At 35.1% G+C, this 16,261-nt stretch overlaps 2 protein-coding genes across 6 annotated transcripts in view; one reads left to right on the top strand and one right to left on the bottom strand.

Annotated features, from left to right (window-relative positions):
• Positions 1-9,137, top strand: LOC144962849 (uncharacterized). The gene is made up of 4 exons (XM_078896181.1): positions 1-200; positions 3,719-3,826; positions 5,200-5,304; positions 6,338-9,137. The coding sequence occupies exons 2-4, from the start codon at positions 3,719-3,721 to the stop codon at positions 7,211-7,213; spliced, it is 1,089 nt and encodes a 362-aa protein (XP_078752307.1). The 5' UTR covers positions 1-200; the 3' UTR covers positions 7,214-9,137.
• LOC144962851 (lipase member I-like) overlaps positions 8,489-16,261 on the bottom strand; it is a 17,192-nt gene continuing 9,419 nt past the window's right edge. For all 5 annotated transcript variants that reach the window (XM_078896182.1, XM_078896187.1, XM_078896183.1 and 2 more), the window contains 4 exons: positions 14,596-14,700; positions 13,571-13,681; positions 11,601-11,855; positions 8,489-9,302 (listed from right to left, as the gene is read on the bottom strand). In XM_078896182.1, the coding sequence (XP_078752308.1) occupies positions 9,301-9,302; positions 11,601-11,855; positions 13,571-13,681; positions 14,596-14,700 (473 nt within the window). In that variant the 3' untranslated portion in view covers positions 8,489-9,300. The remainder of the gene's footprint in view (positions 9,303-11,600; positions 11,856-13,570; positions 13,682-14,595; positions 14,701-16,261) is intronic.

Below are 16,261 nucleotides of genomic sequence, written 5' to 3'. Positions count from 1 at the left end.
ACACTGAGTGTCGCTAATAATAAGTGCAATGGATGTGGATTGAATATCACGTACTATACTGTTTCCATTTATATTCGTGTTATTGTTTTTCCCACCTGTGTTACAGACACTGTGTTAAGTATGTACATAAAACACTTTATAATTGTTTAGACGCCATTTTGTTTTTGATCTGAAAGGATATTTGACACAAACAAATCAAGGTAAGATATAGTTTTATGTGTTCCTTGACAAGGATTTCATTTGGGTTTTTTTTTTCTTACAATGTAAAGAAATACTGTCAAGCACTAACAAAACTCATCTGTATATTTTGGTAAGAAAATAATAATTCCTTTACATAATGATGAAAATGACCCAAAGCTTGTCAAACACGTCCCGAGTTCAAGAAAATTTGCCAAGTTGAAGATCATTTTAACCAGTTAATTGCCGTGCTCTGGAAACGTATTTAAAACATTGACAGAATACTCGTCCAAATATCAATCCGATTTAAATGACTTCGCGAAGTCCCAGGTTTGATAGTTTTTCTAAATGAGGGTCGTTTAAATCGATGGATATTTGAAGGACGAGTTTTGGCCAAATTTTTAATACGAGTCTATCCAGGGTACATCAGTTAACGGGTTAATTAACTCTTAGACGTAAATATGTTAACTCTTATTCTCTATATCACACACACACACATACACACACACCCACACACGGGCTATCATAGGCATCATACACACAAACACCCACCCACGCATGGGCTATCATAGGCTATCATACAACAAAACACACACACCCACACACAGGCTATCATAGGCTATCATACACACAAACACACACACACTCACCCACACACAGGCTATCATACACACAAACATACACACACCCAAACACAGACTTTCATAGGCTATCAAACACACAAACACACACACACACACACCCACATACGGGCTATCATAGGCTACCATACACACAAACACACACACCCACACACAGGCTATCATAGGCTATCAAACACACAAACACACACACACACCCACACACAGGCTATCATAGGCTATCATACACACAAACACACACACCCTCACCCACACACAGACTATCATAGGCTATCATACACACAAACACCCACACACACACACCCACACACAGGCTATCATAGGCTATCATACACACAAACACACACACACACTCACCACACACAGGCTATCATAGGCTATCATACACACAAACACACACCCACACACAGGCTTTCATAGGCTATCAAACACAGAAACACACACACACACACACAGGCTATCATAGGCTATCATACACACAAACACACACACACACCCACACACGGGCTATCATAGGCTACCATACACACAAACACACACACACACCCACACAGGCTATCATAGGCTATCATACACACAAACACACACACACAGGCTATCATAGGCTATCATACATACAAACACACACACACCCACACACAGGCTATCATAGGCTATAATACACATAAACACACACACATGCTATCATAGGCTATCATACACACAAACACACACACCCACACACACACCCACACACGGGCTATCATAGGCTACCATACACACAAACACACACACCCACACAGGCTATCATAGGCTATCATACACACAAACACACACACAGGCTATCATAGGCTATCATACACACAAACACACACACACACACCCACACACAGGCTATCATAGGCTATAATACACATAAACACACACATGCTATCATAGGTTACTATACACACAAACACACACACACACCCACACAGGCTATCATAGGCTATCATACACACAAACACCACACAGGCTATCATAGGCTATCATACACAAACACACACACACAGGCTATCATAGGCTATCATACACCCAGCCACACACAGGCTATCATAGGCTATCATACACACAAACATATATATATATATATATATATATATATATATATATATATATATATATATATACATATATATATATATATATTTTATATATCTATATATATATATATATATATATATATATACATACATGCGTGTGTGTTTTGTGTGAGAGTGCGTGTATGTGTGTGTGTGTATGATAGCCTATCTATTTTATGATGTCAGTTTATTATCTAGTGTAGTTTGTGTTGTTTTATTTTTTTTTTTGAAAGCATGTATCGATACGTTTCATGAAATTGTAGTTCATCCACAAAACTAAAAAGCTGCACAATCACCGAAACAATGTTATTATTAACCAGTCCACGGTCGTTCTCTGGGAAAACACGTATTTAAAAATTTGGCCGGAAATATCATCCCTCAGACAACGATCGATTTAAATGACCCTCATCTTGGCAAAAACTATCAAACCTGGGACTTCGCAAGATGAGGATGATCGATCGATATAAGAAGGACGAGTTTTCTGGCCAAATGTTTAAATATTTAACGCTCTGCAGAGTCCTTCAAAGTTTCAAATCAAACATTAATCGTGTGACCATTTTTCCATCTGTGTTTTTATGCCGTCATGTGGCATGACACTCGCCTACGGATCCGAAGGTCCTGGGTTCGAGTCGCGCTCTGAGCGGCGCATAGTTGATTCCTTGGAAATGACTCTTTACCCATATTCTCTCACCGTGCTCAGGTGTAAAATGTGAACCTGGTCGTTAACATCGTTGTCTTTGTCGTTAAAAATTGTGGATACCGCCTAACAGGCGTCATGTTGGGGCCAACATGTTAAGTGTTGCTGTTGGCTAGGGATCAATTGTAAAGCGTTTTGAGCACGTTACAAAATTGCGCTTTAAAAAATCTCAAGATTGTTTTTGTTTTTTTAATCTCACGCCTCATTGTAAAGTTGGAGTGACCGGCACTCAAAGGTAAATCCGATCTCTTGATCCAGATTCACCTAAGATTGGTCGGTACAGTTTGTATGGACTTACTTATCCGAACCAGCGACCCGTTGGGCTCTAGCCTAGGTGAACATATTTGCTGGTCTGATAAACGAACGCAATTGTGGGCCTGATTTTAACATTGTTGTAATGGACAATATTGTGTGTCAGTTTGAGTGTATTTTCATTACAACAATGAAACCATAACAATTTGTGACTCGCCGTTCCAAAACGGTATTAAGTCGGGATGAATAGTACATTGAAGAGTTTAATAATAGTACCCTGAAGAGTATATTTAGATGTTAAATAATGAGAAATACGAACTTTGGCAATAAATTGTATTTATTCTCCACCATAAAAAATTAATAAGAATATATCTGTCCATTCAAATCTCAAAAACCTCAGAAGACACAAGCAAAATATCATCTTTCAACTAAATTAACAAGTTTTATGAATGTGGCTATAAATTGAAGTTCCAGCACTGAGTTCATCCTGGCATAATACCGTTTAGGGACGGCGGGTCACATTTAGGTTATCAGACCTGATAATAAGTACACGTCGGCTCTAGCCCTTCGGTCTTATGCTATGAAGACAGATGTTTGTTGTAGTTGTTTCTAGAGGTTCACACTCGAGGAAGTGGTGTGTTAGTGTTCCATTGGGGTGTTGACATAATGGACAGAAAGGGGGCGTCTCTTTTGTGATTTTACTTAGCCTATATGAGAGCCGTTGGGCGGTATGTATTGTGTTTTTAGTTTAAAGATGATATTTTGCTAGTGTCTTCTGATGTTATTTAGCATTTGCATGGACAGATATATTCTTATTAGTCATGAGATAATTTTTGTTTTAATGAACACAGATGGTGTCGTTAAACATGGAAGTGATCTACGCCATCGGCCTGTTTTGTGCTATTCTCGGTGTTATAAGTGCCTACATGATCTACAATTATGTCCAAGAGGAAAAAAAGGTGAGGCACATCTCTCCATCTGTATTATTATCATTGTTATTATTATTATTATTATCATTATTATTATTATTATTATTATTATTATTATTATTATTATTATTATTATTATTATTATTATTATTATTATTATTATAATTATTATTATTATTATTATATTATTATTATTATTATTATTATTATTATTATTATTATTATTATTATTATTATTATTATTATTAATAGTAGTAGTATTATTAACATAATCATCATCATCATCCTCATCATCATCATCCTTGTCAATATCTGTGACCATGCTTATTTATGTACTTACTGTTCTCCTCCATTCCATTTACTAACATTAAGAAATGTTTCGGGAGAAAAAATTATATTATATTTTTTCAGCTCCCATGTGAATATTCAACCTCTTTATCTTTGTTCATTTTTCTTCTCCTTATGCATCATCATCATCATCATCATCATCATCATTATCATCATCATCATCATCATGATCATCGTCATCGTCATCTTCTTCTTCTTCCTCCTCCTCCTCTTTTTCTTTCACCTTCTTCTCCTCCTCGTCTTCTTCATCCTCGTCCTAATCCTCCTCTTCTTCTTCCTCCTCCTCCTCCTCCTTCACCACCACCTTCTCCTCTCCTTTCTCCTCTGTATCATCAATCTCCGAATCATCAACACCGACACATTCATAACTTCAACCACAATACCCATCAAACTTACCAAAGTGCCAGGTTTGAGAGTTTTTGCTAAGACGAGGGTCATTTTAATCGACCAATAGTTGAAGCTTTTTTGACAAAATTTTTAAATACATGTTTTTCCGAATCACGTGCATGCCCCTTTAACTCTCTCCTCACCAGCCATTTTCAGGATTTTCCCCAAAACTTCACACCCAACTAACACAAAAGCAGATATTTTATCACTCAAACACAAAAGCAGTATCTAAGTTCTTGCGATAAATAATTTCTGTAGCAAAACAATCTCTACAGCACACTGTTCATTTTCTTTAAATTTTATCATGTACAAGAGAAATTTGAATAAGAAAAATTTTGGTTGTATCGTAACGAATGTGACGATTTTTCTATTGTTGATAAGGAGAGGTTAAGCGAATACCAAGCTACTAGAAGCTTTAAAAGACATTGAACAAATATGAATATAACCGCTTAATAATCAAAAATTAAACCTTCCTCAGCCAACAACAACAACAAAAATTTTGAAAAACGAAATAACATTTTAAATACTTTTTTGTTATTGACTGAAGAAGTCTTGTGAGCCCAAAACGCTCCGCGTTAAGAATTTTGTTCTTTTCTTTTTAAAAAATACTTATAAATGTTTCTATCATGATGTTTCCCACATTTTTTTCACTCATAATCCAAACAAAGGTTGTGGCCAAGATTAACCTAAAGCTCGACATGGACCTCTATGAGCCAGCATACGTCCCAAGAAAGGAGGAGAAAAAGAATGCGAAAAAAAAAAGAAAAATCAAAGTACGAAATTCATAAATGGTCTATTGTTGCTATTGTGCGGCTATGTGGTCTTGTGGTATGAAACTCGTCATCAGATCGGAAGATCCTTGGTTCGAGTTCCGCTCTGAGCGGCGCATAGTTCAGTCTATGGAAAAGGAGGCTCACATATTCTCACTGTACTCAGGTGTAAAATGAATACCTGGCCAATCACGATTAAAAATGTAATATCGCCTAACAGGCGTCATGTCTCATGCTGCTGTTGGCCTGGGACCCCTTGTGAGGTGCTTTGAGCACATTTAGTGGATTATGCCCTATATAAAAGCTCATGTTTTGCCACGTAAGTAAATCTCAGGAAAAAAATACGATTCAATACCAATATTAATGAAACCAAGTATAATCAGCAAAAATTCCAACGGAAAAAATAAGTATCGTATAAAGACATTGTCTTCAAGTCTTAATTGATAATTTGACTTATCCCCTCTTTTGGTGTTTTTAGCTAAATCACTTTTAAATGCAAGTTGTTCTCTTTGCTACCAGTTTTTTTTGTTAAGAGAGCAAGTCGGTATGGGATTGAGACAAGGTTTAATCAGTTCAGACCATTCCGATTTCAGGTGCCATGTTAGGGCCACACAGCATGATTTAAAATTGAAAATTATAGATTGTTGGCAGTCCAAAAAGAAGCGAAAACTAAATTAATACGCATGATACACATTTATATAGCACTCATTCTCGTGTTAACACAAGGTTTACAATGTAATTCATCAATTTGAAAGATGAAAAGATTTCCAATCATTTCGCTCAAAGGGTCGTTTTGGATAGGTCCCGCTGCAATACGAACATCCCCACAATCTAAAGCCGTAATTGGGGGTGCTCTTTTTCTTTCCTTTTTTCTTTGTACATGACGATGAATGAACTCTTATCTAGGAATCTTCAGAGAGGGTTTTTTTTATTCAAGAGAAGGGATTGCATATGGTAATTAATCATTATTCCATAGATTCTACAAGACTTGAAAATTCAAGGCTCATTTCTGGTTTATCATACTTTTTTGTTTCAGGCGGTTATGAAGATGATGAAGATTGTTAGGACGGTGATGGTTATGATGACGATGGCTCTAATCAATATGACGAAGAAGGCTGGAGGTGCAGTCGCCGATGTAATTGCTGCGGAAGGAGCAAGAGGAAGAGGAATAGGCAGAGGAAGAGGTAGAGGAAGAGGCAAGTTACGAAAGGCAGGGCGCGGTAGAGGAACTGAAGGTGACAATGACAGTAATACCATAACCGCCGCCGCTGGCGGTGCAGTCGCTGGTACGGCCGTAGGTGGCACCGTCGTCAGAGGAAGAGCTAGGGGAGCGGGAAGACGAATCTTTCCGAGAGGGGTTGAATTACCAACAGAAAACAATGCAGAAAGAGGTAAAGAAGATTTTGGTCCGCAGGAAGCTGCAACATTGGGCGGAGCTGCTGCCCTTGGTGCAGCTGGTGGTGCCGCTGCTAGTGCCACGGCGGTAAAATTATCTGAAAAGCCAACTGAAGACGAACTACGGAAAAAGATATATGACGACAGCAAAAGTGACCCATCCATTGATGATCCTCTCGGTCCACATGGTCTTAGGCCTATCCGGCCTTCCGAGATGTTCCTTGCCCAGACCCGTGATGGGAGGATTGTAAATCTCTCCATGCAAAATACAGAGGAAGAAAAGTCTAAGAAGAAAAAGAAGAAGCCTTTAGCTAAATCATTACAACCCGTTGAGAAAGGTGATGATTTTGATAATTACAAAGACTCTCCAAGTAAACCGGCTATGTCACCACCTGCGGACGCCGAGTATAATATTCCAACTCCAGTGATACGTGGAGACGTGGCTCAAATCAAACAATTTTTGGACAGGAAAGGCCTGAATCCAAGAGCGAAAATCACAGGCGGAATGGATTTTTGATCCAAAAATATTTATTTAACTTTTATTCTCTTTTGATGATTTATTATGAGTTGGATGGAGAATTCAATGTTTAATTATTTTTTAAAGGGCCAAATAATTATCCGTGTTAAAATTTTTTAAAAGAATATGGTAACCTTAAAGTTTGTATGGGTTTTCTTGTGTAAAGTAACCACGACTTCCAGACAAACCCATTATTTCTTTTAGGAGAAAACTTTAAAAGCTGTTTTGTATTCGGCGGCAATTTTTTTTCTATTGAAATAACTTTTCAGGCTTTCAATGCTATACATTTCAATTCCTTTATGAGGCTTGGACATAAAGCCATTTTTCTGGGACAGGTAGATAGGATATTTTTTCGTATAATATTTCAAATCACCGCGTGTCATGAGTCTTTTAGGTTTTTTTTTTTTTTGTTTTTTTTTTGTCGTTTTTTTTTAACCTCAAGTGTTTACATCACATCCTCATTTGAACGAAAGAAAAATACAAGAAAAAAATAACCATTTCATGAAATCAGCCAGCAGTCGAGGCTGGCTAATTTTTGGGCTATCTATTTTTTCTTGTATTTTCTGTCTTGCTTTGTCTAGCACTGATTCATACACGCTTTTTCAAATATTCTTTCAAGATGATGAAACATTCTATCTGACTGAAACCTCCCCCCCCCCCTCACCCCCCTTCCCAAAAATAAATCACACACAAAAAACAGCAACAACAACAACAATAACAACAACAACAACAACAACAACAACAACAACAACAACAAATTAGCACTTTGTTCATACTTTCGTCAAAAATCAGAGATGTTTCTTTTTAACATTTGCAATGTACACATGACTTTTAGTCACAACTTCTATATACAGCGTCCTCATACACGCATCTTTTCCTATTTATTCTCACGATACTTTTGTTTTCGCTTTCTGTGAGAATAAAATGTGAGGAGGCGACATTCTAAACTTGCTAAGTCACATTTTCATCATGCATGGAAAAGTGTATTTTTATCAATTATCTCGTGCCTTAAAAAGGAAAATACATTTTTGTTTGCCTCATAGAACAATACCCAAATTGTTTGGAATCTTCAACTTTTCTCTGATTGTCTATTGTATCCAAATCATTGCTTGAAAATGATTACTCATTTTCCTTCTGGATGTGACTTAGCTGGTTTGCAAATTTACCTCCTCAGAAAAACGGAAGAGATAAGTGTTTTATCAAACGAAATATCTGTCTTAACTTCACACTTTCGACTGATGATAACATGGATTATTAAATGATACGACGAAACAGTTTGTTGTCGTATGACTTTATTTTGATAACAACAATATCCAAAAGAGATAAATTAACATGAACAAAAAGAAACAACATTTGATTGCATTGCTCAAATTATTCTGTGCATAAAACACAAAGCACAAAGAATCTAGGTACATGTTCATTGAACATAGTACCAATAAAACACCATATCATTGTATAAATCCATTTACGAGTAATTTTAGAATGTTCTGAAAAATACTTAAATCAAATTATCATTTTGAAGAGAATATACTAAAAATATTTAATGAAATATTTTCACTAAAATAAATGAACAGAAAAAATACTTTAATGAAATATTATTATTAAAATAAATGACCAGCAAAATACTTTAATGAAATTATCGTTATTTCGTAAAACGAACATAAGAATACATACCTTAATGAAATAATCATTATTAAGAGAATTGAAAAAAAATGTATTAAATGAAAATATTATTAATCAGACAAATGAAAAGAAAAGACGTACTTTAATGACATTATCATTACTATGACAAATGTAAAGACAAGAAACTGTTTCACCTGAATTGTAAAAATACATTAAAAACGTTTATTCTCTCGTATATCATTCATTTGAATCACTATTTAAAAGTTTTCTTATAAAAATAAAGAGTAAATACTTTATCATCCATCTATGGCCTCTTCTGTTTGTTTGTTCGTTATCAGTTTTTCTTTGTTTGTATGTTTATTTTTCTGGAACAAACATTGAATGTTCACCTCCTTCCATCTTCCCCTTGATCAAGATATATTTTGGAAGCATTTTTAAAGGTATTTTTCATCTCCAAAATGTGATTCTGTAAATAATAAAAAGTTCAAAATAATCAAAATCGCCTTTGTCTTAAAAATAGTAAAAGATGCAATCATTAGTATCATTATTAATTATATCATGATTATCATCATCGTTATATCACCATCATCATCATCATCATTTATCATCATCATCATCATCACCATCGTCGTTGTCGTCGTCGTCATCATAATAATCATCATCATCACCAGTATTGTCATCATCACAATCACCATCGTCATCATCATCGCTATCTTTACCATTATCATTATCAGCGGTGATATTAATATTAGTATCGTCATTATCATCATTATCACGCAACAGGTGTAAGGCTATGAGTGGAAAGTGTGGTGAGAAGGAGAAATGGACAATCATCTGTTTGGGTTTGATCCCTATGTGTATCTTATCTATGACTCATGGTATTAAAAAGAAAAATATGCCCTTCCGCCACGACATCATAAGATATCGTCGCCTAGGCATTCCACGAAGAATTATAGATAATTCATCAAACAAGATGCCTGATGTCAACAGGAATCACCCATGTTGTCCAAGTGAGCAAATTGGGGGTTAATATTATTGCTCAAGGGAAAAAAACGAAAGTGCCTGAATCGGGGCTCGAACCGGGAACCTTACTGGTCACAGTGCAATGCCTTAACCAGTCGGCCACTTCGTCCCAATACTCATGTTATAAGTTGGGGAAAAAACCAATCGATCTTGTATGGAGACACGAAGGAAATGGAAACTGATATATGTCAAATGTAATCAATCGTAACTATTGTTTGATACTCTAAACAAGAACGCTACAATCTAACGAAGATTACCGTCCGCTAGCTCTATTCGAAAAGGCTCTTTACTGACATTCTCTCACCAAGCTCAGCTGTAAAATGAGTATCTGGCCATTAAGTAAGAGCACTTTCTCTGTCGCAAAAAAAAAATAAAAGAAATATTGCCTGACAGGCGCCATATCTCGTCCTACATGTTAAGTGTTGTATTGGCTAGGACCCCTTGTGAAGCACTTCGAGCAAGTATAGCAGATATTGTTCAAAATTTATTTTTTTAAATTCAAAATATAATTCCCTTTATTCATCCCTTAGGAAAAATTTGTCTCTAGGGTCTATTCCAAAAAAGACTGGAAAAACCCGGGCGTCAGCCGCAGTGCAGCAGCGCAAATCGAGCTAGGACGAGGTGACTTGCTCAAGGCCACACGGCGCAGCGGCGCAGCGGCGCAGCGGCGGGTGATCGAACTCGGTGCCTTTCGGGTACGAAGCAAAGACAGTGCCTCTGAGCCACGCTGCCCCTAAATTATGTAGTTGTTTTTTTAACAACGATCGTCCCGTGTTTAATCTTCCGTTTGTTTTTAACATCTTGATAAAGCTTCTCCTGATAACAATTACGGGCTCATTTTAAAAATAAGTCCCTTCGAGAAAAAGTACAGTCTGCTTATAAATAGAATGAAGTTGACTTCACTCGGGTCTTTGTCATTGTTTTTTGCCATCCACGTTTATGAGTAATTCTCGCTTAACTGTATCATTCAGACTATAAAAGTTCATGATTATTCATAGTTTTGTGTGGTGGTCCGTTATACTTCCGGATGGCAATATTGTGAGCTTCTTAGCCAAACGCATTCTATCTATAGGCAGCATCATTCGACAAAAACAGCACTTGTTATGGTTATTAACGATCTTGATGTTCTTTCTTAAATTTTTCTTGACCTATATTTTGCTTTTGACACGATTTATCACAATCTTCTTATCAAATGACTTGAAATGCATGACGTATCTGATGCAGCGCTTGATTTGGGCCAGGCCATATCTGGACAATCGCAGAATAATTGTAGTGGACGAGTATAGATCAATGCTCTCTATATACTAGATTGCTATGGTATAGATCTACTGAGATTGCTCTTGATTGTGGACATCCCCGTGGTCCAGTACTTGAATCGACTAGTCATTTTTCTTTATACCTCAGCACTACGTCTAAAATCACAAGAAGTTTTGGTCTGTATATTTGATTGGTAAGATTACGTTATATACATACGTAATCAAAGCACTTTCCCACTATTACGCGCATAAGATAATGCAGAACATTGTAATCATCTTCATGTAATAGGAAAAAGCGGGAAACTAATCAATTATTAGTCAAATGAAATGCATGCTTTTCTGAGGATAATAAAGGCAAAATGAAATAATGTGTTGTAACAAAACTAGTTTTAAAATTGCTACAGTTAGTGTTCTGCAAATTGTTTTGTTATTTTGTTTTGGACAATCTCGAGTGATAAAATAACAAATCATAACATTTTACTTACAACAGTAAGGGTGTGATCCCGTCGTAGGAAAACGGAAGATTCCATGTCTAGGCGTCTGAAAAAGGTCAAGATAGTATCCAAATTTGGGACATGTATTACCCAGGCAGACAGTTCCTGCGTTATTGCGCATGTCCCGGACATCTCGAGACTCCGTCAAGACATATGTACAATTGTTGTAGATGGATGATGTGAACAATTCTGTTGCCCTGATGTGAGAACACCCTACTGTCCTGGTGACAGTGTTCCGAGAAAAGTCTGGAAGGGAAATATGCAATGGATCAATTAAAAACTTTATATCATTATAAACGGTCGAGAATAACTGAAACACAAAATGATGGAAAGAAAAAGAAAGAAAAGATAATTTATAAGAATTTCGAGGTGCTTCACTTAATTAATAAGTGAAATTTTATGTAGACATGATGAGTAAAAAGTTTGACTCGTTTAAATGATAAATCATGAGAGTTCTTTCGCGAACACATCGAATTGTCTGATGGATAGACAAAGCTTAGCTTAGTAAATGTGATAATTCCGCTCATAACAGTATCATGTCAGACGATTGACCCTAATGTTTTAAATAAAATATTAAGGATAACTTGTAACATTTGAATTATTTAAAAATATTTTCATTCAAAAGAATGAGTTTTGATTCTTAAACTTTAAAAATAATCCAATTTTGTAACTTTGTTAACTTAATAATAAACTTAATTTTCCTTTTCACATTCATTCCGACATAATACCGTGTGTGCTTTGTGGTCTAAGGGTTTGAGTCTCGTTCTGAGCGGCGCATTATTGAGTCATTGAAAAACGCTCTTTATTCGCATTCTCTTATCATACTCAGGTGAACAATGAGTACATGACCGTTAAAAGCGTTGTCTCTGTCGGAAAAATGTAATATCACCTAATCGGCTTGGTTCGTCCTTCATGTTAAGTGTTGCTGTTGGCTTGGGATCCCTTGTAAAGGCCTTTGAGCACATCTAGTGGAAATTGGTCTATGTAAAATTTTAAAAACTTATTTCATCTTATTAACACGATCGATTGAAAACTATACCATGTTCTCGCCTTGTGTTTAATTCCTACTTTATGCAAGTGATTGATGTGAAGCAACAGCTGCCGTTTTTGAATTCCGACTCTGCGAGTCTATTCGTTGGATAAACATCTTGAGTGGTGGGACGGAACAAAATAAATACCTGGTCAACGATATAAAAGGTAAACTGTGTCTTCAAGTTATGTTTCTCAACGACCCAATTTGGTTTAGCTGTACAGGATTTTCATGAAATATTATCGATCGAGAGTAAGTTGTATGGCACAGGTACAAAACCAAAACATCTACTAGGTTCTCTAAAATCAATTTTTGTTCATTTTTCTCAACTTTATCTCGATTTTGATGGTATAATTTCAAAGGTATCTTTTTCTGGCAGAATTCTAATTTTTGTTATCTTCTTAAAGTCTAAATAAAATAATAAATTATTACTTTCAATGCCTTGTACAATACATGATATTGAAACAATAGTTAAAAGTTGTATTTTTTGATTATCAGAAACATCGACATAAATCATATCGATGTCTTAAAGATTTCAACTTTTTGTCGATCTTTTTCTTAATGCGGTCAATAGAACTAGCGTATTTTGTTTTGAATTTTAAATATTAACTTTTCCGTTAACAAAATATTTTTTAGAAATTTCAATTATATCACCTCTTGTAATTACTTCTACATAATATTCCAACATTTTTGTTTGTTCCTGATACGTAATTTTGCTTAATGGAAAGAGTGTTCGTCTGTATTTTAGCCCTCATCCTAGGTGCACAAAATAGCAGTTCTGATAACCGAACGCAATATGGGCCTGACTTGATATTGTTGTAATCTCGTACAATATTTTGCGTCTTTTTGATAGTTGGCTATTTCTATTACAACAATGAGACCATGATAATTTGGGTTGTCAGACATGCAAATAAGTGCACGTCGCCCTCACCTAATTGACTCATAAAGGCAGAGAGTCTACTGAAAGCTCCAACTCCACACGACGGCTGGTCAGCACCCCCATTGGGATAAAAATCGACAGTTCCCATTGACATCAGGGTACCTGCAAATAGAATAAGGAATTTCTTTAAAGTGATTGACTTTGATGTCATTCGGCTCTTTGTTTTGTCATTGTTTTGGGGGTTTTTTAACCGCCAGTTAGTTAAAAGTGCTCATTGGGGTCTCACTATAATCGTTAAGGGTTATACATAGTTTGTTGTACTTGTAAGATTCATCTCGGGGGTAGAGCAGGCGAGTATTTTACCTAAACGCATGGCATGAATAACATGTAAAACAAACATCAACAATTAATTTGTGAACTGTATCAAACATTGATCTGTCACCTTGTGCCAGTCTGTCATCGCCCCCCCCCCCCCGCCCCCCAATAGCTCCTCCCATTCCAATCTTCATTTTATTTTTTTAAATTTTTAACCAGTTAACTGCCGTACTTCAGAAAGACGCGTATTTTGAAATTTGGCAAGAAAACTCGTCCTTCAAATATCTATCGAATTAAATTACCCTCATCTTGGCAATAACTCTCAAATCTGTGATCTCGAGACATCCCAGGTTTTAAAGTTTCTGCCAATTCGAGGGTCATTTAAATCGATCGATATTTTGTGGACGAGTTTCCTGGCCAAATTTTTAAATATGCGTCTTTCTGAAGTACGGCAGTTAACTGGTTAAGGAATGAGTAGTTAACAGACTACGATTAAATATTCTATTACGGGATGAGACAACAAAATCTTGGTTAGAGAGGTAAGCCAGTGCAAGTAATGCATATATTTTAAAAACCATGCAATATTATCAAATACGACTGAAATTCTGAAAATAATTTAGACAATTTGGACGAAAAAAACGTCCACATCGGTTATATTATAACTAAATTTAGTCTAGAGCTAAAATTATTCGTATAATAATTAAATTAAGAAAGTATTCATTTTCAAAAACTATTTTATTCTACACGAAGTGCATTCTTACCAATATCCCTGTCTGTATGTACGACATCAACAACAACAGCGTCTGTGGGGTCCAGACGGACAGTTGGATGGGTGTCAATGAATCCAGGACCTGCTGGATCCAAACCTGAACAGAATAATTCATTTCAGGCCTTTTTCAGACTCGGATAATAATTTTAAACCAGCTGACGGTGTCTGGCTTGAGATGGATTAACTCTCCCCTTACCGACCATTTTCCGGATTGTCCTCAAAACTTCACACCCAACCTATACATAAATAGTTCTAATTCACTCACACATAAAAGCCGTTAGTTCTTGCTATACATATTTATTCTGCTACACGCGCTCAACACAGTGTTAATATACTTTAACTATAGCAAACATTTTTGTTCAAATCCTATGATGCACAAATGAAATCAGAATGAGAAAAATGTTGGTAGTATCATCGTTACGAATGTGACGATTTCTCTATAGATAGTAAGGAGAGGGTTAACGAAATGTTTACTGCTAGAATCTTTATAAAGAGCAATATCCAATAAAAACATTTAAAGCATTTTACATTACAAGGGGTCTCTAGCGAATAGTAACAATAGACATCTGGCACCCACTAGCCTACAACTACGAAAATGTAAAACTACGGATTTTTGGCTCCAAACTGACAATAATATAAAGATCTTTGATCCAATAAAACTTTTTGAAAACAAAAGGTTTTTTTCCGTAGCTAGTCTATAAGGGTGTTAAAAGTAATATTTTAACATATAAATGACAAAGTGGTAATTTTTACTAGTAGATCTAGTTATAATGTCTACTATGTTAAAACCCCTAAAATCTACGAATGTTTCGAAGTCCAGGCAGGCAGGTCTGATCTAAGACAATACATGTTGCATGTATGGTACTATTACAATTATTTTCAACTGCCGCGGACTTATTTTACTGCTGAATATAATAAGAAATGCGTGTTAAGAGCCTTTTCCAACGACTCTATTTTTGCGCCACCCACAGTATGACTCGAACCTTTGACCTCAAAGTCGTGCAACTGTAATGTACATTATAGAGCAATGAGGGTCTTGAAAGCGGAATTAATATGGCACTTAACCCACACGTAAGAAGACCATCACCGCGTACGTGTGTACGCGCGCGCGCGCGCGTGTGTGTGTGTGTTTGATGGTGTCAAGAGTGTATTAACATTTAGAAGTGATGCAAAGCGCTTTAAGATTTGAGGGCGCTATATAAGAATTATTATTATATTATTATTATATTATTATTATTATTATTATTATTATATTATTATTATTATTATTATTATTTATTATTATTATTATTATTATTTATTAATTATTATTATATATTATTTATATATTATTATATATATCATATATCATTCATTATATTATTATTATTATTATTATTATATATTATTTATTATTATTATTATTATTATTTTTATTATATATTATTATTATATTATTATATTATTATTATTTATTTATTTATTATTATTATTATATATATTATTATTATTATTATTATTTATTATTATTAATTATTATTATTATATTATTATTATTATTATTATTATATTATTTATTTTATTATATTTATATTATTATTATTATTATTATATTATTATTATATTATCATATTATTATTATTATTACTATTATCATTATTATTATTATTATTATTATT

This window comes from Berghia stephanieae, chromosome 1 (assembly GCF_034508935.2).
Source record: "Berghia stephanieae isolate SIO BIC M18660-M18661 chromosome 1, UCSD_Bste_1.3, whole genome shotgun sequence".
NCBI lineage: Eukaryota > Metazoa > Mollusca > Gastropoda > Nudibranchia > Aeolidiidae > Berghia > Berghia stephanieae.
This window is presented reverse-complemented; position numbering and strand designations above follow the sequence as displayed.

Coding starts and splice junctions, on each gene's coding strand:
- LOC144962849 (XM_078896181.1), top strand. CDS start 3,719: ATGGTGTCGTTAAACATGGAAGTGATCTACGCCATCGGCCTGTTTTGT. Junction 3,827..5,199: donor ATGTCCAAGAGGAAAAAAAG/GTGAGGCACATC, acceptor ATCCAAACAAAG/GTTGTGGCCAAGATTAACCT. Junction 5,305..6,337: donor AAAAAAAAAGAAAAATCAAA/GTACGAAATTCA, acceptor TTTTTGTTTCAG/GCGGTTATGAAGATGATGAA.